Consider the following 25,244-nt stretch of genomic DNA (forward strand, 5'->3'; position numbering starts at 1 on the left):
TGAGCTTTTGCAGAACAGCTTCACTGTCATTTTTCGTCGTTAACATCCTGAGAATTTCTTGCACCAGTGACTTGCTGATATTTACTTACTTAATGTTGAGAGAACTGTTGATTAAATGGAAAGCTATTGCAATGAAGAATGAAAACATCTTAAATAGAGTTATAAGTTTATAGTTCGTATTTGGGAAGAAATTTGGTGACTGGGTATTTTATGTTTTATCTTTAGTTTATAGAAATAAATGGTTACATTGGTAAATTCAGGAGAACATGTTATTATTTGCTCCAAAGAGCAAAATATTAGGAAAACAGATGTGATTAGGAGGAGTAGGATATAACTTGTTTACACTTGAGTAACCCTAGGCTGCACTGAGCCAAGAACACAGCTGGACTTTGATCAAGGGGAGTTGAGGTTCCAGCTGAGATTGGGCTGTCTAGGGAGCATTCCTAGATGCCTTAGTTATGAGTCTCTGCTTCATTGAAATGAAAAAATTCAGTTCAGTCACTCTGTCCTGTCTGACTCTTTGCAACCCCATGGACTGCAGCATGCCAGGCTTCCCTGTCCAACACCAACTCCCGGAGCTTACTCAAACTCATGTCCATAGAGTCAGTGAAGCCATCCAACCATCTCATCCTCTGTTGTCCCCTTCTCCTCCTGCTTTCAGTCTTTCCCAGCATCACGGTCTTTTCCAGTGAGTCAGTTCTTCCCATCAGGTAGCTAAAGTATTGGAATTTCAGCTTCAGCATCAGTCCTTCCAATGAATATTCAGGACTGATTTCCTTTAGGATGAACTGATTGGATCTCCTTGCTGTCCACGGGACTCTCAAGAGTCTTCTCCAACACCATAGTTCAAAAGCATCAATTCTTTGGCGCTCAGCTTCCTTTATAGTGCAACTCTCACATTCATACATGACTACTGGAAAAACCATAGCTTTGACTAGATGGACCTTTGTTGGCAAAGTAGTGTCTCTGCTTTTCAATATGCTATGTAGACTGGTCATGGCTTTTCTTCCAAGGAGCAAGAATCTTTTAATTTCATGGCTGCAGTCACCATCTGCATTGATTTTGGAGCCCCCGCAAAATAAAGTCTGTCACTGTTTTCATGGTTTCCCCATCTATTTGCCATGTAGTGATGGGGCCAGATGCCATGATATTAGGTTTCTGAATGTTGAGGTTTAAGCCAGCTTTTTCACTCTCCTCTTTAACTTTCATCAAGAAGCTCTTCAGTTCTTCGCTTTCTGCCATAAGAATGGTATCATCTGCATATCTGAGGTTATTGATGTTTCTTTCTCCTGGCAATCTTGACTCCAGCTTGTGCTTCATCTAGCCCAGCATGTCTCATGATGTACTCTGCATGTAAGTTAAATAAGCAGGGTGACAGTATACAGCCTTGACGTACTCCTTTCCCTATATGGAACCAGTCTGTTGTTCCATGTCCAGTTCTAACTGTTGCTTCTTGACCTGCATACAGATTTCTCAGGAGGGAGGTAAGGTGGTCTGGTATTCCCATCTCTTGAAGAATTTTCCACAGTTTGTTGTGATCCACACAGTCAAAGACTTTGACATAGTCAATAAAGCAGAAGTAAATGTTTTTTTGGAACGCCCGTGTGTTTTTGATGATCCAACGTATGTTGGCAATTTGATCTCTGCTTCCTCTGCCTTTTCTAAATCTAGCTTGAACATCTGGAAGTTCACGATTCATGTAGTGTTGAAGCCTGGCTTGGAGAATTTTGAGCAGTACTTTGCTAGCGTGTGAGATGAGTGCAATTGTGTAGTAGTTTGAACATTCTTTGGCATTGGAATGAAAACTGACCTTTTCCAGTCTTGTGGCCACTGCTGAGTTTTCCATATGAGAAATGAGAAAAGCCACATGCAAATATCAGAAACAGTTATATGGCCAAACAGCATATGTTTTCTTATGCTCTACTTGAGAAATCTTGAGGAGGAATTGAGGTTTGCTAAGTAGACAAAGAATGAGCCTAGATGGGAGCAGTCTGCGTTGTAAATAAAGGTATTGTAACCTCCCTGTGCTTTTGCATTGTCTGTGACTTTGAGAACTTCCCTGAGTGCCCTCAACATGTTCTTTTCCGGTTAACATGACATTCATAGTCAGTGTAAATGGGCTAACTGCAACCAAATTCGTGTTTCTGCCTCTGATCTTTTTGATTCCAGCAACTCATAAAAACAATACCACGAAGCAATGCCGCATATTCTCTTGGTGCTTTTTGTGAAGTGGCTAGTTTTACTGGGAGTTGTCTATCACCTCTTCTCTGACAGCTTTCCTTGCCACTTGATACCCCCAAGGATCATCCATCTCTTCTCAGTGTTAGGACAGCGAGAAGTAGGTGTCAACAACAGATTCAAAACATAGCTGTAGTGGCTTTGTTTCTACTTACTACTTGCTGAAAGGTGCAGTATTGTAAATGTTAGATATAATGCTGGGGTAAAGAGTTTCTACTTTTTCTTTCTCTAAAGCCTCAAGATTAAACAAAGCAGTAGTGCTAAACGCAAGTATATAAATAGAGGGATTAAGGGGATGACCTCTCTGAAAAGCCTCATGGTGAGATGCATAGATGCTCTAGCATTAAGTTAAAAAGAAGAACTGAGAAATACTGGATGCTGAAACAAACAGCTGGTTTAAAAAATGCAGATAATCTCTGCCTGTGTTTTAGTTGATTATTTGCATGTTAGCAGTAGAGGAATTCTTCTTACAGTCTGGATACTTCGGATAATTTTTACCGTGTGTAAGTAACATTACAAACTCTTTGCCATCTCCCTTTATAAAATTCATTTACTATGGATGTATAATTATCACTTTATTTATTAATACTAATGCAGCATATTAAATGTAGGTGTTTTAGATGCTACAAATTCTCAAAGCAATTTTCACATTGGTTTTAGCAATGATAGTATATATGATTATATCTTAAGAATGATTAGTATTCTTAGAATTTTAATCTTTTAAATAGTGAAAGAGCTTGAATATTGTCATTCTGTTCTTTTTCAATTTATTTGTGTTCTCCACTTAGCCTGAATCTGAGTCCAAGCCCTCCCTCTTACTAGCTGTGTGTCCGTCAGTAAGTGACCTGATTTCTCTGTGAATCAATTTCCTTATCGGGGGATAATAATGGTACTAATCTCAGAGGGTTATTGCAGTTATTAACTGAGCTAATAAGTTCTTAGAGTAGTGCCTGTACATAGTAAATACTATGGAAGTATTTTCTAGTATTGTGAAACTGATGGTAGAAAGCATCATTTTTTTTTTTTTTCAGATTGGTACAGATCAATGAGCAAAGTAGAACTGTTTTTTGTATTTCCCATCACTCGTTAACTTTTTCATCTCTGAAGTTACTGACAGGCCTGAGGCAGGGTGTTAGGGCTCCAGCCAGGGAGGAAATAGGCATTGCTAGACAGAGGGTCCAGGCACAGCCCAGGCTGACAGGCAGGCTGAGAGCAGCAGGAGGAGGAGATGGGAAAGCTGCAAGGCAGTTCTCAGCCAGGGATGCTAGGCACTGGATCTGAAACCACCATGCTATTCGAGAACACACTGGCTGTGTGGTGGAAACTCCTCATGTCTTTCCGTCCCTGTCATGAACAGGCTTGGATGGACTGAGCCTGAATGGGAGGGGTCTCCGTTTTCCCCACTGAGAGGGGCTGAGGGAAAGACTATAGCTGACAAGGAGGTCATCAAGTGTCTGTATCCGGGGAAAGATGGAAGTAAAACAGTACAAATAAGTGAAAAATGTAGTTTTGCCAAGAGACAGAGTCATTAAGAATTGTAAAGTAAGATTTGCTTCAGGGAAGCCCCTTGTGGATAGAGAATCTTTTTATAACTTTGAATCACCAATATGTAACTTTTCACTAGGAATAGTGATCATTAAGAATAAGTTTAGGGACTTTCCCTGATGGTCCAGTGGCTAAGACTCCATGTTTCCAATGCAGGGGGCACAGGTGCAATTCCTGGCCAGGGAACTAGATCCTGCATGCTGCAACTAAAATTTGGCACAGCAAAATAAAGAAACAGAGAGATGAATAAATATTAAGAAAAAATAAAATGTGTGGGCTCTCTGGGAAACAGAAAGTCACTGAAAACCCACTTTAAAAAATAATTTTAGTTTTCTAACTGGTATCATATCACTAAAGATATATAACTTTTTATCACTTATGAAAATGAACATAAAAGATTACCATTCTTTAATCAGCTGATGCCTAAAATGACAGGCCAGTTTGGATTGAGTTTTAATTTGCATCTTGAATTTTTATTTCATACCATTATCACAGAAAACATGCATTTCTTTCATAGCTGCTGGGTAACAGAAATAAACTATTGGAAAATAACAGAGCTCCAGGAATATCAAACTTAACCTCAAAAGGACACTTCTTTTCTTTTTGGTCTGATATGCAGCCTGTACATTTTTGCATCATGGAGGTTGTAATCATTATAATAAGATAACAAGTAACAGTATGAAATTATCTTTTATTATAAAAAAATTAACCTTCTTAACAAAACTGGCATCCCATTGTTTTTCTGATCACAATAACTTTGTTGTAGAAACTAAATTTGAATAATAAATGTTTTATCTTTCAGAACCTTAGCTGAATGATTTTCACATTCAGATTGTTAACTAATATGAATTTTCTTATTTTGTGGCTGTTTACTTCCTAAATTGAAAATAGAGATGGATGCATAGGCTTATAAGACTGAGCCCTCTTTGGTACATATTAAATTTTGCACATCATGATATGATGAATGCTTCCTGAGTAAATAATACCCATGAGTTATCAGAAGCAACCATCAGACGATTGTAAAAATACTTACACTCTCAATGGCATTTTTCCTGTATTGGCTGTTTGGGTGCCAAGTAACAATCGAGAATGAAGTCCCTCCGGGTTTCATGGTCCACTGTATCAGAAATTATCATGTGGCTGTGAACAGCACTGATAGTTCTCCCTAAGCTATACCCGAAACTAGGCCAAAAGGAAGTAAAACTTCAGTCATTTCTGACGATTAATTAAGATAGTCTTGAACAAATTTTGTTTGATGTTTCTTGTCACTAATTTATTGTTTCAAAGTGTGACATTCTGTCTTTAAATTCCTATTTTCTCCTTCAGTGTTATGATGTATAATTGATAAGTCAGTTATATTGGTTACAGTTATCAATACAAAGCCTTAAAAATACACCCTGTTCCTTATTAGGCAAAAATAATTTTCAAGCATAGTAGTAGACAGTCACCAGGCATATTCAGCATTCCAGGATGCAGCGCCCTCAGCATGGTTTTGTTGAAGATACCCTACATGTTGTTTGAAAGAATCCCAACTCTCTCAGCCTTTACAGGTCAGATTTTCCTGCCTCTAACCATTTTTGAGGCTTTTCTTTGCGCTTTCCTAATATGTTATGGGCTTCCCTGGTGGCTCAGATGGTAAAGAATCTGCCTGTAATGCAGGAGACCTGGATTCAGTCCCTGGGTGGGAACATCCCCTGAAGAAGGAAATGGCATGGACAGAGGAGCTTGGTGGGCTACAGTCCGTGGGGTCACAAAGAGTCTAACATGACTTAAAGACTCAGCAACAACAACATGTTAAGCTTCCATCTTTTCTTTAAATGATGAGGTACCTTGGAAAGTGTCTGGGCTATGAAGAAGGGAAGCAAAGACTAATTTGTGGTCCAAAACCTGAAAACCATCTTTTTTAGCTTTAAAAATATAGCTTTGCAGTCTGATGTCCCTGGTAATAGTTTGAGAACCCTCTGGATCCATTTGGAAAATTAGAGGCTGCTTAATTTTACTATATAGATACCCAATTTTGATGTACTTGTTTATTTTTTGAATGAAAGTCCTTTCCTTATTATGAAGGAGAAATACCACTTGCTGCCGCTGGATAGTGAGACTAATTCACGTAGATTTTACTAGAAAAGAAATATATTTCCAAGGGACAACAGAGCCTTAAAAAAGCCCTGCAAAATATATTGTCAAACAAAAAATTCCCTGGAGAACAAGGACCATGCTAATATTATATAACAGACAAAGCTGTTCTGGATACTTTTATTATTGAAGATGTTTTCTGATCAGAGCATGTAACTTTTAGTACGTCCTAAGGTCTCCTGCCTCTTTGAACCACAGCTCTCTCTGTAAGTTATGGGTTAAAGAACTAAGTTCATTTCACTCTCCAGTAAAAAATAGCTTCTTGAGATTCATGTTGGAAGTCATCTGTGGAGAATTCTTACAAAATAGTTGGTACTTACTTTTTGCTAAAACTAAATTAATTAGCCTAACAGATTAGAGTAGCTTTTATATTTCCTTTATTCCTTATTTTTTTAAAAAAATAGTGACATCTTACAAAACTGAAATGGAGATTATAGTGGCCATACAATGCTGGCAATGGTATCTTGAAAATTAAAGGTCTTAATTTTTCTGCTAAGTTATCACTGATCTTTTGTCTGTTCAAAGGGAATGAATGACACCCTTTCCCCATCCCATCCCCACACAACAAACACACACAAATGAAAAAGCATTTGAAAGAGAAATAAGATGGTCAGTTTCCATTTACTCAGAACTTTTCCCCCCTGAGATCTTACCTATGATTTTCAGTAGTCTTTCCTAATAATAATTATCTACAATATATTATAGCATTTACCATATTTCACTGTTTTAAGCACTTTTATAAATTGACTAATTTAGTGCATATAGCACTTAGAGGTAGGTATGATTGTTAGCCTCATCTTATGGATAAGGAAACTGAAATGAAGCCACATGGCTGAGAAGTGGCCAAGCAGGGACTTGCCCTCATGCACTAACTGACCCTCAGCATTAGGCTCTGCTGTCCCTCATGGACTTCTGCTCACCAAATCAAAAGAAATCCATTCATTTTCTTTCTTGCTGAACTCTGAATGAACAGCATTTGATGTTGTCAACTATTCTCTTCTTGAAGCTTTATCCTCCTTTGCACTTGTGACAGTTGCTTATCGAGCCCTGCTTCATGTCAAGCACTGTTCTAGGGACTGAGGATGGTGGTGGTTTAGTTGCTAAGTCATGTCTGACTCTTGCGACCCCATGGACTGTGTAGCCTGCCAGGCTCCTCTATCCATGGGATTCTCCAGGCAAGTATACTGGAGTGGGTTACTATTTCCTTCTCCAGGTGATCTTCCCAAGCCAGGAATTGAACCCGGGTCTCCTGCATTGCAGGCAGATTCTTTACTGACTAAGCTATAAGGGAAGCCCATAAGCTATAAGGGACTGAGGATATATATTTCAGAGAATAAAAATCAGACAAAAATCCTTGTGTGGAGCTCCTATTCTAATGGAGAGAGACAGCTAGACAGACAGTGACATAAACATGAACTACATAATATATTAGAAGATGGTAAGTGCTATGGAGAAACATAAGTATGTATAGGGGGAGAAAGAGAGAGAGGGTTTGGGAGGGCTGCTTGGGGAGGAGGGATGGCGTGGTTAAGTGAAGCCCTATTGTTGTACAGTTGCTAAGTTGTATCTGACTCTTTACAATCCTATGGACTGCAGCCCACCAGGCCTCCCTGTCCCTCATTATCTCCTGGAGTTTGCCCAAGTTCATGTCCAATGAATCGATGATACTATCCAACCATCTCATCCTCTGCTGCCCTCTTCTCCTTTTGCCTTCAATCCTTCCCAGCATCAGGGTCTTTTCCAATGGGTCATCTGTTTGTGAACTTCAGCTTCAGCATTAGTCCTTCCATTGAGCATTCAGGGTTGATTTCTCTTAGGAGTGACTGGTTTGATCTCCTTGCTGTCCAAGGGGCTCTCAAGAATCTTCTCTCACACCACAATTCAAAAGCATCAATTTCTTAGGCATCTTTTTATATAAAAAGGTAATAAGTGAAGCCCTATTAAGAAAGTAATATTTGAGGAGAGAATTAAAGGAGATGAGGATGGACGATGAAGATATCTGGGGAGGAGCATTTCAGGAAGCAGGGACAGGCAGCACAGGGACTGTGAGGTAGGCTCTACCTGGCTTGTTCACAGAAGAGTGAGGAGGTTGGGGAGGCTGCTGAGGGATGAAGGCGAGAGTGGTGGACACGAGGCCCACGAGGTCCAGGGACAGCAGATCAGGACCCTGCAGGCGGGTTGGGGCAGTTTGGCTCCTCTGAGAAAAATGGAGACCCTTTGGAGAATTTTGAGCAGAGGATGACATGATCTGGGTGTATGTTTTCATAGGATCAGTTTGACTTCCAAAGAGAACACAGTCAGGAAGCTCTTGGGATAATCCAGGTGAAAGAAACAGAAGTGCTTGGACAGAGGTGGCAGGGGAGTGGTGAGAACTGGGTGTGTTTTGAAGGTAGAACCAACATGATCTGATTGGAAGTAGGGCTAAGGGAAAGAGGAGAATCAAGGATGACCCCAAGGTTTTCAGCCTGATCAAGTCGAACATGGTTGCTGTTAACTGAGGTGGGGAAGTCTGAGTGAAGTGGTTAGGAAAGATCAGGAGCTCAGTTGAAACACATAGCTCAACAAAAATATGTTTTATATATATATATATATATATTTTTTTTTTTTTTGGCTGAGGCATGTAGGATCTTAACTCGGAGAGAGTTCAACAATAAACATGTTCAACAATAAAGAATTGAGTGAATAAATTATATCTCCATATAATGGAATACTATATAGAAATATTTTTCACATTTATTTATTACTTATCAATATGACATATTAACTGAAAAAAGCTTATTATCAAATAGTACTCATGGTACAACTCATGCATAGGAAAAATAAAATATATAAAATTTTAGTAGTAGTTTGGTGTGATTTTAATTTTTTTTCTATCTGCATTTAAAATTTTTTGGTGATTTTTGTGAATAAAAAGGGAAAGTGCATATTCTAATTATACTTTAGTAAGATTTATATAAGTATATATAAAGGAAGAAGGAAATGGCAACCCACTCCAGTACTCTTGCCTGGAAAATCCCATGGACAGAGGAGCCTGGTAGGCTACAGTCCATGGGGTTGCAAAGAGTTGGACACAACTGAGCTACTTTACTTTACTTTATATAAGTATAATTTGAAAATAACATACATGCATAGAGAAAGACTTGAAGAATATATATATATATATTTATATTTATATATATATAAACTATAAAATGTTACGTTCCATGTCATTGAAAATTTCTCCCATTTCTCCGTTGTCTTTGGAGATGATTACTCTGTCCTTGATACCTCAAATTTCAACTTGATATACCTTATTAATTTTGCTCAACACTCTTCAATTAAAAAAAAAAAAATACAACTCATTCCAGGCAGAGAGACTTTAAAAACAACTTTACAGCAATTTTGTGGCATCCATTTTCAGATGCCAGCAGGCAAGACTGTATATCAAAATGTACTATCAGGTTCTAAGAAAGTGATAAAGATATGAATGGGTTGCCTAAATGAAATGATTGATTGATGTGATTTTGTCTTGTCATTTCAAGGGAGTGAAAAAAATAGACCCCAAATTATATGAAAAATTTATCGGCCATAGATTTGGAGAAGAAGTGGTACACTGTATAGATCTTTGCTCCATGCTGAAGAAAAAGCAAAGTAATGGCTATTATCACTGTGAGTCTTCAATTGTGATTGGTGAGTGGCATTTAAAAATTATTATCTTTGGTTTTGATTTCTTCAGCGTCATTTTGTTTTGGCAAAGTTTATGTTGTATGTTTTTCTCAGTGCCATATTTTCCTAAACATTATGTTTTGACAATAATACATTAAAAATTTTGTGGAACATATTTATTATTTATATTTATCAGTCAAGATTTCAGTACCAATAGTTTTTATGCTTCTGTGCTTTAAAATATAATCATCATGAAGTCTTGAAATGTTGATTCAAAATTCATTTCAGTGTAATTTTATTTTGTGAATATAAAAAAAGCGTTTTCATCAGTGAAGGCCTATATGATCACAGCCTTCTATGCCAGCTATTTTCATCTTTGCTGCTTTTAATTAGGAATAGACTGTGCCAGGCCAGAAAGTTTCACTCTGAGAAGAAAAAGCATAGGTGGCCTGCAGAGATCGAAAACTTGTCTTTCAATTTTTTCCTTAAGAAAAATATGTTTTGAGGGGAGACCAAGATTCATGCATAAATGCTCTGTCATCTTATGAGAGAGATGGCTTGTGATGAGACAGATTCATACACAGTTATGTTTCCAAGTACAGAGCATGTACACCAAAAGAAGAATGTGAAAAACTAGAACAGGGGTATTTCTCGTTTGCAATGTGGCTGTCTTTCAAAGGAACCTGATCTGTTGTGATTGAAATTTACTATTTCAAGCTGGGCAATCTTCTTACAAAATTGTGAACTTCAAGACAACATCATTTGTATACTTTTTAAGTGATGTGAAAGTAGAGAAGATAAAAACATGTATCTAAATATCTCAAGGGTCTTCAACCAAGGTACTTTCTTGCCACCATCAAGGTCAGCTTGAAGAAAACCTATGGAAATATACATCCTGAAAGAATCTTTATACAGAAAGTATTTTTAAAATGTTCAAGAAGACAATTTTATTTCTAAATTCTCATCAGAGAAGCCATTTTACCTTCCAAAGATCTTAGCCCTCTTAAACAGAAGATATTCAGTATGTCATTTGAATTCTGTGTTCTGAAACATGTCAAGTGTGTTTTAAGGAAGACTTTTTTGTTTTCAGAACCTCTGTAAGAGAGCTGGCTTCCATCAAAGTTTTGATGCGGACCAAACATTTCTCTTTATGTTCACTGTAAAAAGCAAATTTAAATCCTTCTTGCATAATACAGATTTTGGCTAGCTTTCCATATCTTGTCTGTAATTACTTTAGGCCAGCCTTGAAGGAGAACTCAGTGCTTCATTGCCTCTCCCACTCCTATTTTTTTAAAAAAGAGCAACATGTAGATTTTACTGAAGGTATTGTGGGCTTGCATTATGCAGCTCACAGCATGGATCGCCAATATTGCCATTACACAGCTCTGTTCAGCTCACCCCAAATTACTATGCTCCACTCACTGAATTTTCTTTTACTGCTCCTTTCCAGCTCGGTTTCTAAAACTCCCCTTATCCCAGGCAATTTCTCTCGACTTTTTCTCTCAGGCTCTTTATCTCTCATCCTTTTCTAACTCAGAGCAATTTAGCTTCTTTCAAATTTCACCCATATGGATCATTAAGATTATTTAAAAAATGGTTTTTACCTGTTGCACATAATCTGTATTCTCCTACCATTCTGAACATTACTGTTGACATTGAAAATGATAATTATTTTATAATCATTAACCAATTTTAATACACACTAGAGTCTTATATTTGCTGTGGATAATTACTGATTTTCTTGATCTTACCTGAGTTTTACAGCAGAAAATATTGGGCAGGATTCAGGACTCTTTGTGAGTTTCATTTCTTGTTCAGATTTTTTTTTGTATTATCTTTAAAAAAGTTTTTTTATTGGAGTATAGTTGATTTACAATGTTGTGTTAGTTTCAGGTGTACAGTGAAGTGAATCAGTTTTATATATATATATATATATATATATACACACACATATATATATGTATTTCCCCCTTTTCAGATTCTTTTCCCATTTAAGCCATTGCAGAGTATTGAGTAGAGTTCCCTGTGCTATACAATGGCTCCTTATTAGTTACATATTTTATGTATAGTGGTGTGTATATGTCAATCCCAATCTTCCAATTTATCCCTCGCCCTCCTTTACCCTCTGGTAACCATAAGTTTGTTTTCTACATTTGTAACTCTATTTCTGTTTTGTAGATAAGTTCATTTGTACAATTGTACCCTTTTTTTTAGATTCCACATATAAATGATGTTTGTCATGTGGTATTTGTCTTTCTCTGTCTGACGTGCTTCACTCAGTTCGACCATTTCTGGGTGATCCATGTTCCTGCAAGTGGCATTATTTCCTTCTCTTTTTTGTGGCTTAGTGATAATCCACTGTGTCTATGTTCCACATCTTCTTTATCTATTCCTTTGTTGATAGACATTTGGGTTGCTTCCGTGTCCTGGCTGTTGTAAATAATGCTGTTGTGAACACTGGAGAGCATGTATCTTTTTGAATTATGGTTTTCTCCTGATATATGTCCAGGAATGGAATTGCAGGATCTTATGGTAGCTCTATTTTCAGTTTTTTAACGAGTCTCCATACTGTTCTTCATAGTGGGTGTACCAGTTTACATTCCCACCATCAGTGTAGAAGGGTTCTCTTTTTTTCACAACCTCTCCAGCATTTATTGTTTGTATAATAGATTTTTGATGATGACCATTCTTATCAGTGTGAAAGTGAAAGTCTTTCAGGCTTTTGTGACTCTTTGCAACCCCATGGACTGTAACCCACCAGACTCCTCTGTCCATGGAATTCTTCAGGCAAGAATACTGGAGTGGGTTGCCATGCCCTCCTCCAGGGGATCTTCCCAACCCAGGAATCAAACCCAGGTCTCCCTTATCTCAGGTGGATTCTTTACTGTCTGAGCCACCAGGGAAGCCCTCCTGACCAGTGTAAGGTGATATCTTATTTGTAGTTTTGGTCAAATAATTAGTGATATTGAGTATCTTTTCATGTGCTTTTTAGTCATATGGGTGATTTCTTTGGAGAAAGGTGTTTTTTAGATCTTCCACCCTTTTGTTCAGATTTATTTGGCTGACATTTGGTATGGTTGCTCTTTAATTTGATCCTAATTCAAATATAATGTCTGTTTCCTGAACCTTATAACCAGTATTGTGTTGTATACAGAGAATGGGACAGATTTCAGATGATCATAAGATATTTTGTGTTCAGAATTCTAGAGTAGAATTTCGGCTTCAGGAACTCTGGGAACCTCCTGAAATTATTCATAAAAGTGTATATATAGATACATATGTGAATTTTTTGGTGGAGAGAATTTTTAGATTTGCATATTTCCCATCTTAATTTGTTAATGGTGCATTCTTGGATAATACTGGATTTCAAATCACTGATCTTCTTTTCAGCTGTCTCAGTTATATTGTTTAGGACATTTTAAAAATACCAATGACTATATGCTTCATTTCCAAGATTTGCAGTTGATTTTTATCATATTTTCCTGCTCGGCTCTTTGCTTATGGATGCATTCCTTCATTTATCTCTTTGATGATTTCAATATAATTAATTTTGAAAATTCTTATCGTATTTGAAGATCCAGTTCCTATGAATTCTTCTATTTGTTGGGTCTCTTGTGGTACTTGATTTTCTCTGGTGCTTTTAAAGTTTTTCTGAGAACTCATTTAACTATGTATGTTTCCCAGTCATAACCCCATGTGTGGTTTTGCAGATGTCTCAGCCCTGGTCCCACAGGGTAATTGCTTTGTATTAGGAACTGGCAGCAGCAAGCTATTTTTGTCCATCAGGAGTTGGATTTCATTCTTCTTGTGTCTCTTAATAGTTTGTGAGGATTTTTTTTTTTAAGAGTAAAGATGATTAGCCTTTTGCTATATTGGCTTCAGATATTTGCCAGGTTTTATTTTGCATTCAGTTTTGGTCACAAGAAATTTTTCATATTAGATGTTTTTTAGTTTTGTAAAATTATAGATACAAAAATTCTGTGATTTCTTTAATTATTGTGACTAGAGTCATCTCCAAACTAAAAATTTGATACATTTTCATTTATATTTTCCTCTGCTTTTTTGGTTATTTTTACATTTGAGCTTTTCATCTATCTGGTGTGATCATTAATTAAGTACTCAGACACTCAGATTAAGAAAGAAATTCAGTTACTAAAAGTGGGTGTGAAATAGAGCTTTAGTTTTAGGAAGTTTTTTTTAGAATTTTTTTTGCACCCCACCAACCTTACTGTGTGTTCCGAAGATCACTAATTAGCAACCCTTCATGTTGTCTTGGGCTTCCCTGGTGGCTTAGTTGTAAAGAATCTGCCTGCTGATACAGGAGATGCAGGTTTGATCTCTGGGTGGGGAAGATCCCCTGGAGAAGGAAATGGCATCCCACTCCAGTATTCTTGCCTGGGAAATCTCATGGGCAGAGGAGCCTGGCAGGCTACAGTCCATGGGGTTGCAAAAGAGTTGGACACGACTTAGTGACTAAACAGCTACAACGTGTTGTATTAATACTGGACTAACACAGGGTTTTTGTTTGTTTGTTTTTATAATTGTTGCCAATTTAGGGGTAATTTTACTTAAAAAAAAATCTGGGTTTCTGGTGCCTTTGAACAATCAAAAAATATGGCCACACCTGTTTCACGATCTTGAATGCAGTGATTTCCTGGGTGGGTACACCTTGAAAGCAGCTACCTTTTGTCATCCCCTCACTCTTGTTCTTCTTTTACAATTTGCTTAACTCAGTCACACTACCTCCGTGGTTCCTGACAGCATCTGAGTTTGGATCTCCTGGCAGCTGTTGCTGTTCCCTGGGCCTGCTTTAGGTTTCCATGCTGAGCATTTTCCTCTCCAACTTCTGTCATTGTGCACCTTTGTCTGGAGTGTTAGGGGGAAGTTTGGTGGGTTATGGAGGCAATAGTCATACATTCAGATGCAAGAAAAAAGTACTACTTTTTAATTCTCATCAAAAATTTGGTTGATAATATGCTTACTTAATATTGGGCTGTAACTTCTTACAAACCTAACTGCATTCATTAATCATTTAAAATACAATTTTTTTTTTAAGTGTAAAACCAGTCCTTCCTGGTGAATCCAGGAATGAAATATAGCTCAGATGTCCTAGGGTGGTGAAAGCTCTTCTCTGTGAGCTACTTACTGGAGTTGAGTGTATTAATTTTTCCCTGGCAGCTCTGTTCCATTTATATTTCCTTTGGGAAAATAATTGACTAAATGACACCCTTTGGAAGATTGATGAGCAATTTAGTGCTTGCAAAGACTAGTTTACTTTCAGCTGTCAGATATTTCTCATAGGAGGCAGTGGAGAATTTGGAAAGGTCTAGAAGGTTTTTTTTTTTACCAGGCCCGTGTACTTCTTTATAACTTCAGCAAGCAGAGGTACAAATGTGATTTTCTGGGAACCCTAGCTGTTTAATAATAATTACTCATCATTAATTTAATAAATGTTATTGAGTGTGTATGATGTGTATACTCCTCTTGGGTATCACAAGATACAGAGAAGTGTAAGACATAGTCCTTAAGAGTATACAGTGTCACTGGGGAGCTAAGACTACATCTGAAAAATGGAGAGGGAGGAGGAGTAGATGAATAGAGCTTCATCCATAACAATGATGGGTTTTGATAGGACACAGTGGAAGGAGCATATAACTTTAGCTTATAGGAGAGCTGGGCGTGGGGAGTTTCAGGGTTTGGATAAATAGGATGAGATGGATAGTAGAGAAAGGACACTGTCCAGGAACAATAGGTACAGTTTACAGGGGAGAGAAGCAGTACATTAGGAGGCAGGACAGAGCAGAGGTAATATTAGTGATGATATTAAAGTAGCCACTTCCTGTCATGGAACACCATTTTTTCTCGAAAAACGACCTTTAGACATTTTTTGTTTCCACATTTGGGTATTTGGCAGCCATTTTCTTGAAATAAACCTGTCACATCAAAGAAAACTGACATCGTTTACCGCTAATAATAAAACTCAAGGTTTCAGACAATAGTAAGAATTTAAGAAAACTGATCTATTACTGTGAGTAGACAGATTCCTAAACTTCCCCACTTTTTTTAATGGAAAATTTTATACAGAAAGAGAACAGAGTAGAATAAGGAACTTGGTTTTCCCAGGTTGTTTTTATCTATCAAACTTTGTTTTTACTTTTTTGAGGTATAACTTACACTCAAGATTTGTACCTGTTTAAAGTGTATAAGTTGATGAATTTTTAACATATGTATGTACCTATGAAACCATTATCATTATCAAGATACTGAAAATTTCCTTTCCCTCAGACATTTATTTGCTCCTCTTTGTAATCTGTAAAGACTTTCCTAGTAAGAAGATGTGATATTAATGAATTTTTTGATGTTATATAATGAAATATGTCAAAATATGGAGAATCTTTGTAACTCAGTGAATTTGTATTTTTAAAATGACTGATGCGTGTTGTTACAAAGACATGTGTGGATAAAAGATCCATTAATATTCAAGATAGACCAAAAGATTTGACTGTAAATAGTATGAAAGTTTATTGATCCATTTTAAGATTCAACATTGCAATTAAGCTTTAAGAAACTACAACTTGTTGAGTTTCAGTGTAATATCAAAGAATGTCCACAGTTATCTGAAAAGGCTATTATTCTCCTGCATTTTTCAAATATACTTCTCTGTGAGGCTGGATTTTTCTTATACTTCAGATGAAACAACATATTGCAACAGATTGCATGCAGAAACAGATATGAGGATAAATCTTTGATTAAGTTAGACATTAAAGAAAGTCACAAGAATGTAAAATAATGCCATTCATCTCACTATAAAATTTTTAATTAACAATATAGTTATTTTCACAAAACATTTGTGATGACATTATATATATAGTGAATTTATCATTGATAATTTGAAAAGAATGAAATACATTTAAAAATCTTTTCATTTCTAATGTAGTAAATATACCAAATAAACAAAAGCTCTTGGTGGGAGAGATTGTAGATAAGTATTAACAGTGTAGCAGAGTCTTGAGGCCAAAACATTTAAGAACTTTTGCTTCAGTACATATATCCAAGAAAACTATGAAAAAATTTATTCCTCAGACAACTCTCTAAGCTTAATTTTGATCAATATTTCCAACCATTTCTTTGAACAGATTAATTTTGATGGCTACTCAGTTATCTCTCTATAAAATATAAATGGTTTGATTCCTCTCTCCTTAATTTTTTTGTTCATCCCTTTAAAATTTCCATTTTAGCATCCTGTGGTTAAAAATGTGACAAGTAGAAAAATACCCAAGACTGACAATAGCATATCTATGTGAAATGATATGTTAAAATCATATTATGTGACACTTATATTCTGTAGGAATATAGGAATGCCTCTTTTGTGGTGGGCGGGGCCAAAAATTTTGGTCTTGTTTTCTTTTGCACAGACTGACAGGGAAATGATTAAGAAAATTTCATCTCTACTTAAACTGTTTAAGATGAATCTGTTTCAAGCATGTTAGAAGAAGGAAAAGTAAAAATACAGTTTATCACCTAAGGGAATTGTACATTGTTTTTTCACCTGAAAACTTGAGCGTCTAGAAATTTTCCCTGTTCAAAATTATCATGTAATTTAATGAGAGCTGAGTGCAAGGTGTTTAATTATTTACTCTATGGCACATAAATTGTGTGGCCATGTAATTTATCATCCAAATGGTACCCTTGGAAGTGTACTTTGCTGAGTTAGAAGAAAACCAAGAAAACCAAGTTATCCTGGTTTAACAGACTTATGTCATCCTACCTAGAAATCATAATGTTCTTGAAAAGCAGAACCTTTGACATGGTAGAATATTTTATTTCAAGTGCCAGTCTTGTTCCTTTTTATAATCTAACAGTCTTCTTACAGGTTTTCTTGATGAAACCTGTAAGAAAGTTTCCCTGATGAAACCTGTCTACTAAGAAGAAATTATTTAAAATTTCATTGTTATGCTCAAATAAAAATGAAAGAGAACTAATAGTTGGAACTCCCAGCTTGCTTTTTTACATCTGCTTGAATTAGAGGAAGTTGCAAGATAAGTAACTGAGCAAATTAATCTTAGTGATGGCTCACTGTATTTTAACGGGTATATCAGTTATTAATCTGATGCTAACACAAAGTGGCAGCTGTGAAGGGTGTTTTGAAAATCCAACCATCTGTTGGCCTGGTTTCAAACCTTATGATTTATATTAGATGCCTTGGGAATCTTACATATGAGAGGGTTAGTTCAGTTCAGTCGCTCAGTCGTTCCCGACTCTTTGCGACCCCATGAATCGCAGCACGCTAGGCCTCCCTGTCCATCACAAACTCCCGGATTCACTCAGACTCACGTCCATCGAGTCAGTGATGCCATCCAGCCATCTCATCCTCAGTCGTCCCCTTTTCCTCCTGCCCCCAGTCCCTCCCAGCATCAGAGTCTTTTCCAATGAGTCAACTCTTCGCATGAGGTGGCCAAAGTACTGGAGTTTCAGCTTCAGCATCATTCCTTCCAAAGAAATCCCAGGACCGATCTCCTTCAGAATGGACTGGTTGGATCTCCTTGCAGTCCAAGGGACTCTCAAGAGTCTTCTCCAACACCACAGTTCAAAAGCATCAATTCTTCGGCACTCAGCTTTCTTCACAGTCCAACTCTTACATCCATACATGACTACTGGTAAAACCATAGCCTTGACTAGATGGACCTTTGTTGGCAAAGTAATGTCTCTGCTTTTCAATATGCTATCTAGGTTGGTCATAACTTTCCTTCCAAGGAGTAAGCGTCTTTTAATTTCATGACTGCAGTGATTTTGGAGCCCCAAAAAATAAAGTCTGACACTGTTCCCACTGTTTGCCCATTTATTTCCCATGAAGTGATGGGACTAGATGCCATGATCTTCATTTTCTGAATGTTGAGCTTTAAGCCTACTTCTTCACTCTCCTCTTTCACCTTCATCAAGAGGCTTTTTAGTTCCTCTTCGCTTTCTGCCATAAGGGTGGTGTCATTTGCATATCTGAGGTTATTGATATTTCTCCTGGCAATCTTGATTCCAGCTTGTGTTTCTTCCAGCACAGCGTTTCTCATGATGTACTCTGCATAGAAGTTAAATAAGCAGGGTGACAATATACAGTCTTGACATACTCCTTTTCCTATTTGGAACCAGTCTGTTGTTCCATGTCCAGTTCTAACTGTTGCTTTCTGACCTGCATACAGATTTCTCAAGAGGCAGGTCAGGTGGTCTGGTATTCCCATCTCTTTCAGAATTTTCCACAGTTTATTGTGATCCACACAGTCAAAGGCTTTGGCATAGTCAATAAAGCAGAAATAGATGTTTTTCTGGAACTTTCTTGCTTTTTCCATGATCTAGCGGATGTTGGCAATTTGATCTCTGGTTCCTCTGCCTTTTCTAAAACCAGCTTGAACATCTGGAAGTTCACGGTTCACGTATTGCTGAAGCCTGGTTTGGAGAATTTTGAGCATTACTTTACTAGCGTGTGAGATGAGTGCAATTGTGCGGTAGTTTGAGCATTCTTTGGCATTGCCTTTCTTTGGGATTGGAATAAAAACTGACTTTTTCCAGTCCTGTGGCCACTGCTATGTGGTAAATTTAACTGACAAATTAAACATCACTGCTAGAATGATATAGTGATAATTTGTGATATTGGATGTGAGTTTGAGTGAACTCCGGGAGATGGTGATGGACAAGGAGGCCTGGCGTGCAGCAATTCATGGGGTCACAAAGAGTCGGACACAACTGAGCGACTGAACTGAACTGAACTGAACTGACTGATGATATATGTGTATAGCCTTTAAGTGTATTTTAAGAAACATGAAAGTAAATATTGAATTCCAAATAAAAAGAAAAATGAATGAAATGATTAGAAGGCAGAGTCTGCAGTCAAAGGGAACCATTAAGATATAGGAAATTAATGTTAGAAAAGCCTTCTGATTGCCAAACATTATGGATAACTGGCCCATCACATCACCTAATTGCCTCTGAACACATTTTTTTTTTTAACCAAGCTAGTATATTAATGTTTTAAAATTACTTAGCACAATGCCTGACATAAAGTTATAAAAATGTTAGTTATTAAGATTAACAGCAGTAATAGTTATATTAGAATACTTATTGTAACAGTACTTATTCCTGACATCAGAACACCCACTCAGATTATTATAAATTTGCTTTATTCCTAATGCTTTCCTTAAATTGGCATGGTATTAACATGGGTACATTTCAAAAATAAAAATACCATATATAAATAAAATGCATGTATATACACACATGCATATACTTACATGTGTTTATCCATCAGATACCTTTGTATGCGTGCTCAGTCACTCAGTCATGTCCAGCTGTTTGCGACCCCAAGGACTACAGCCTGCCAGGCTCCTCTGTCCATGGAATTTCCCCGGGCAAGAATACTGGAGTGGGTTGCCATTTCCTACTCTAGGGGATCTTCCTGACCCAGGAATCGAACCTGCGTCTCCTGTGTCTCCTGCATTGGCAGGCAGATTCTTTACCACTGAGCTGCATTATTTTATATTGCATATACATATTTATGTGTAATTTATGTATATAAATACAATGGTAAAGATAGAAAATGGACTTTATTATTTTGGGGGCTATGAAAAAAACACAGTATAGTGTTATTTATGTTTTGTATAAAATACCTAAAGCAATAACTGTTGCTAACAGAAAGAACAGCATTTTGTCAGTTCATGAACTGTGGCTCTATTTGATCTTATATTGACTACGGTATTCAGGGAAATATTTTGTTTTGGTTCTGGCTATGAGTAAAGGAAACTACATTTGATTATCACGTGGTTCATACCAGGGAACCGTAGCTGCCAAATATATTTTCACTGCTAACAGCTCCCATAAAAGCCAGAGCTTTTACTTAAGTCAGTCTTAACCTAATACACTTTAGAGAAAGAGAGTTCACAGTTGTGCTCCAGCTATGCATTTTTAGCAAGAATTTAGTTTATAAGTATGGCATGAGTGAGTAAAAGTCACTCAGTCATGTCCGACTCTTTGTGACCCCATGGACTGTACAGTCCATGAAATTCTCCAGGCCAGAATACTGGAGTGGATCACTGTTCCCTTCTCCAGGGGATCTTCCCACCCCAGGACTCGAACCCAGGTCTCCCGCATTGCAGGCATATTCTTTACCAGCTGAGCCACCAGGGAAGCCCTAAGTATGGCATACATTTATCTATATAGGATAGGTGTTTAAAAAAATTAGCATGCCACCCTTTATCGATGATTTACTTTTCAGGACTTTTTCTTTGCTCAGAACTATTTAGACCTTTTCAATCATTTTTCTAATTAAAAAACATTTTTCAATTATTTTATTTTTGGCTGCAATGGGTCTTCATTGCTGTGAGTGGGCTTTCTCTAGTTGCGGTAAGCCAGGGCTACTGTCTCGTTGCTGTGCAAGGGCTTTTCACTGTGGTGGCTTCTCTTGTTGCAGATCACGGGCTCTAGAGTGCACGGGCTTTAGTAGTTGTAGCACACGGGATTAGTTGCCCCACAGCATGTGACATCTTCCTGGACCAGGGATTGAACCCATGTCCCCTGTACTGGCAGGTTACAATGTGAACCTACCTAGGTTACAGTGTGAACCTAACCTGGTGAAGTAGGTTACTTCAGTGGACCACCAGGGAAGTCCCACTTTTCTAATTTTAAAGAGACCAAACAGTAGATACCACATTTCTATTAAAAGTTAAATATAAAACTCTAGAGGCCACAGGGGTTTGCCTGTTCTGAGTCCATTTTCTTCCCACCCTGATTCCTGGTTGGCAGAGCCCTTCTTTCCCTGTGAGACAGTGAACTTCAGAGCATGTGGGGTCCACTTTAGCCCTTCAGGTGATTGGTCCCATTCTTGCCAGTGATTAGTTTAGGAAGTGGCATGTGACCCATTTCTGATAAGTGAGGGCAAGTCTGCTTGGGATCCCAGAGAAAAGTTTTTTTGATGATGCGTAATTTGTTGGGAAGAAGACATCATTATTTTTAGCTGGAAATTGTTGAATATACATGTGACCCTGGACTTTGCAGCATCTTAACCATAGGGACAGTAGGGGACTTCACGCCTGATGTGCTGAGTATGGGAGACTGGAACATGACTCTTGATGATCTTCTTCTTTTTTAAATTTATTTTTAATTTGAGAGTAATTGCTTTACAATGTTGTGTTGGTTTCCGCTATACAACAGCGTGAGTCAGCCGTAAGTATACATATATCTCCTCCCTCTTGAACCTGCTTCCCATCCGGCCCTTGATGATCTTCTTAAGCCACAGAATTAACCAACCTAGAGCAACTCTACCTTAGATTATAGGGATAGTGACATTTAAAAATTTCTTACCATCTGAGTCAAGAGTTTCCCGTTACTTGCAGGTGAATGCATCCTAACAGATGTAACACAATTTGGATGTGAATTACAGAATGTATTAGCAGAAAATACTCAGTGTTTTATGTATATTTAAACACAGTTCTGACAGTTACTAAAACTTTATGGTTGAATCTATAAACAGAAAGAATACTGACGTAGTGTACCAGATGAGTGTCAGCCTAGGCCCTGGTGGATCATGACAGGTCCTGAGACCTGCCGAAACCAATCTTGATTTAACTGCATTTCATCTAGTATAAGAAAATTTTCTTTTCATTATCTTGGGGATTCCCTTTCATTCTTCTGTATTACTTTGTGTTATTAGAGGAAAAAAGAATTAATCATTATATCCTGAGTCATTAAAGCACCCTTTATTTGAAGTCTTCAGATACTTTACATCGCAGTAAATGTGACTGACTGTTGTGCTGTCAGTGAATCAAGACAAACAGTGAACCACTTTCAGAACTAAATATAGATTTGAGGATATTCTACGTAAAGAATTAGGACCTGTGGGAAAAAACCCAATAAGTTGAGAACTGTAAAACCAAATTTTGTGTTGTTTACACTGTTAAACTACAAATAAACTCATTACTTATTGGTTAGCTTTTTGAAATATTTTTTTTTTCTTCCCGTGAAGGATGTGTCTTTCTCTCTGAAAGGTGCATGGCATTAGAGGATTAAAGGCACTTGAATGAGAAAGCAGCCATGTCGGATAATGCAAATACTGGCCAGCAGATTAAGTGTATTCTCTGCTCTTCTTTCTTTTTTAAAATAGGTTTTAACATGCAGACATTGAACTTGCCTGTGAGTAACTCCTGTCAGCTTTTGTGAATTCATTGTTACTGCCTGCAAAGGAGGACAGACTGTAAAATGCAGACCTGAAGAGTATCTGTCTAGAGTAGATGACTGTTACAGGCCTTTGTCGCCCTGGTGCTGCTTTGCCTTCATAAAACTGCCGAATAGGATTTACCACAGTGTGAATTCTGGGCTTTCTCCTGCTCCCTTCACCGTGCCTACAGATGTGGGCCTCCTGCCCTCCTTGGGCCCAGGCTTTCTCTCTCACCTACTCTGGCAGCAGCCCCCGACTCAAGAGTTACCTCCACCCCAAGAGCTGATGTGATTATAATATTAGCACATACTCAGTGCTTCATAAATAGTGCCTGGAATCAGATAGATTTGATAAAACGGTGTAATATCAATTCAAGGTGTCTGTGTATAAACACATTGTAATTCTCAGCCTTCTCCCAGCCCTACTGCTGTCTGTTCTCTGAGCAGGGAAATAGATCATCCGCCCTAATTTATTCTCACTATTAAGGAAAAGGCTTCAACTACATCCACTGTTTAAGGTTGGGCCACATACTTAGAAAAGAACTGACTGAATGATAAGCATGGAGGAGGCATTTGAAAACTGGCACTCAGCAGGCATGCGTCAGCAGAGGTTGGGAAGGACATTGGGATTGATAAGGAAGGACTTCTTGTGCTGCTCTGATTGTCTGCTTGTTTCCTCTTTTTTCCTAAATGCACATATGCTGTATATGGTATGTTTTTCACATATATGAAAAAACACTTTCTCTTTCCAATTACATACTGAAATTGTACAGCATATGGCAGTTTGAAATACCTATAACTTTCAGTTTTTGAGAAAAACAGCTAAAGCTCTGTAGAGAGAAGTTTAAAAGTCTTTGTTGAAAATATGACTAAATAAGAATAATGGTAAAAAATAATTCTTGGCTTCCAAATTTCAGTTAGATCAAGGTTCTTTTAGCTGGTAATTTAAAAGGACTTCACCAGTGAGATTTACAGATCATCCTTAAGGCTTTTCAGTTATAATTTTTCAGTCTTTTTCCCTTGCAGACAGATACTCATAAGAACAGGTTTCAAGCATCGATATATAATGTTGTAGTTTCAGAACCTTGCCCTTTGGGTACAGAAAGGCTACACAGATGTAGCATGATTGAAAAATGGAAGCACATCTGTATGATAGATATATGCTTACTGTGGATTGATCATTGAAAACTGAAATTGGGTTTTATGGGAACATAGAGAAACAAAACAGTTTTGAGTAAGTCCATCCAGCTTTTTCAAGCCCAGATTAGCTGTTTGTTTTGTTGGTACCCTGATGTCAACATGAAAAATTGTGATATATTCCAAAACATCCCAATTTTTGTGAATTGTATTTCCATCAATTGTCAAGCACTTCTTGAACTTACGTACTTTTTCACTGAAACGGTGACATTTCTTGGCATAACAGTTCCCATCAGCGTGCTACCTGTTTTATGAGGAAGTCTGCCTGGAGTGTGTCTTCTGTGCTTAAAGGCACGTCTCCTAAGGCTTGGTTCCAGAATTTGGAGGGATAAAGCATTTTCCCCCCTCTGTTTACACTTCATGATTTTATGTTCTCTTTGTCTCCATTCTTTTGACTAAAGGAACATTTACCTTTTATTGTCTTTCTCATTTGTTTCTGTAAGTTGTTAAACTCAGATTTCCTTTCTTAATGAACTGGAGGTCTCAGAAGAATTGGTCATTTCTACAGTTTTTTAGAGTCAAAATATTACAGTGAGATTTTTGAGTCAGACTTTTGTAACAAGGTTGCTCAGAAATCCACATATAAATGTTTTCAGTTATAGATAGAACATAAAGCCAAACAATGACACAGAGAATAGAGTCTTTGGTCATAGTTAAGAATTGTGTTTTTCACTGGAGACAGTAATCAGAGCTGATATTTCAAAGAACATGAAGAAGAGACAGCTGCCACCCCCTCATACTTTTAGTTGTATTCCTGCCATTGTCACCATTATAATAAAAATTCAAACAGCTATAGCTGATATGGGCAACTGTCGTCACCATGGTTGGTTTGTAGCCAGGCCTTTGAGAAAAGATAACATGAAAAGGTTATGTTTTAAATTTCTGAACATGAAATCATAGCAGATATTTTTTTATCATTGACGTTAAACTTCTTTTTTTAATCTAGTTATGGTAGATCTCTATATATTACCGAAAGGAGTCTGTTTAACCCCTTAATAAAACCCCACTAATATTTTTGGGGATCACTTGTGAATGGTCCGAGTTGCTCTTTTTTCCTGGAAGATGAATGCTTCCTGGGGACATTCTGGTGCCCTGTGTTCTTCATTGAATCATTTCCCCAAGGCATGGCAGGCAGCTCCAACAAGGGATCTGTCTTTAGGTCCTTTGTTTTAAACTAGGATTATATTACTCTTGCACCATTAATAAAAGGATTTGGTGAAAAAACATAAGAAAACAAGGCATTTAAAACATATTGCCATAGAGCTTGGTTAAATAACTACTTTTCT

General features: G+C 37.4%; 1 protein-coding gene across 2 annotated transcripts in view; it reads left to right on the top strand.

Moving 5' to 3' along the window:
* The window catches only part of AKAP7 (A-kinase anchoring protein 7), a 122,823-nt gene that overhangs the window by 57,785 nt on the left and 39,794 nt on the right, over positions 1-25,244 (top strand). For both annotated transcript variants that reach the window (XM_010808551.4, NM_001102266.1), the window contains 1 exon segment: positions 9,441-9,588. In XM_010808551.4, coding sequence (XP_010806853.1) covers positions 9,441-9,588 — 148 coding nt within the window.

Source organism: Bos taurus, chromosome 9, assembly GCF_002263795.3.
Source record: "Bos taurus isolate L1 Dominette 01449 registration number 42190680 breed Hereford chromosome 9, ARS-UCD2.0, whole genome shotgun sequence".
Classification (NCBI taxonomy): domain Eukaryota; kingdom Metazoa; phylum Chordata; class Mammalia; order Artiodactyla; family Bovidae; genus Bos; species Bos taurus.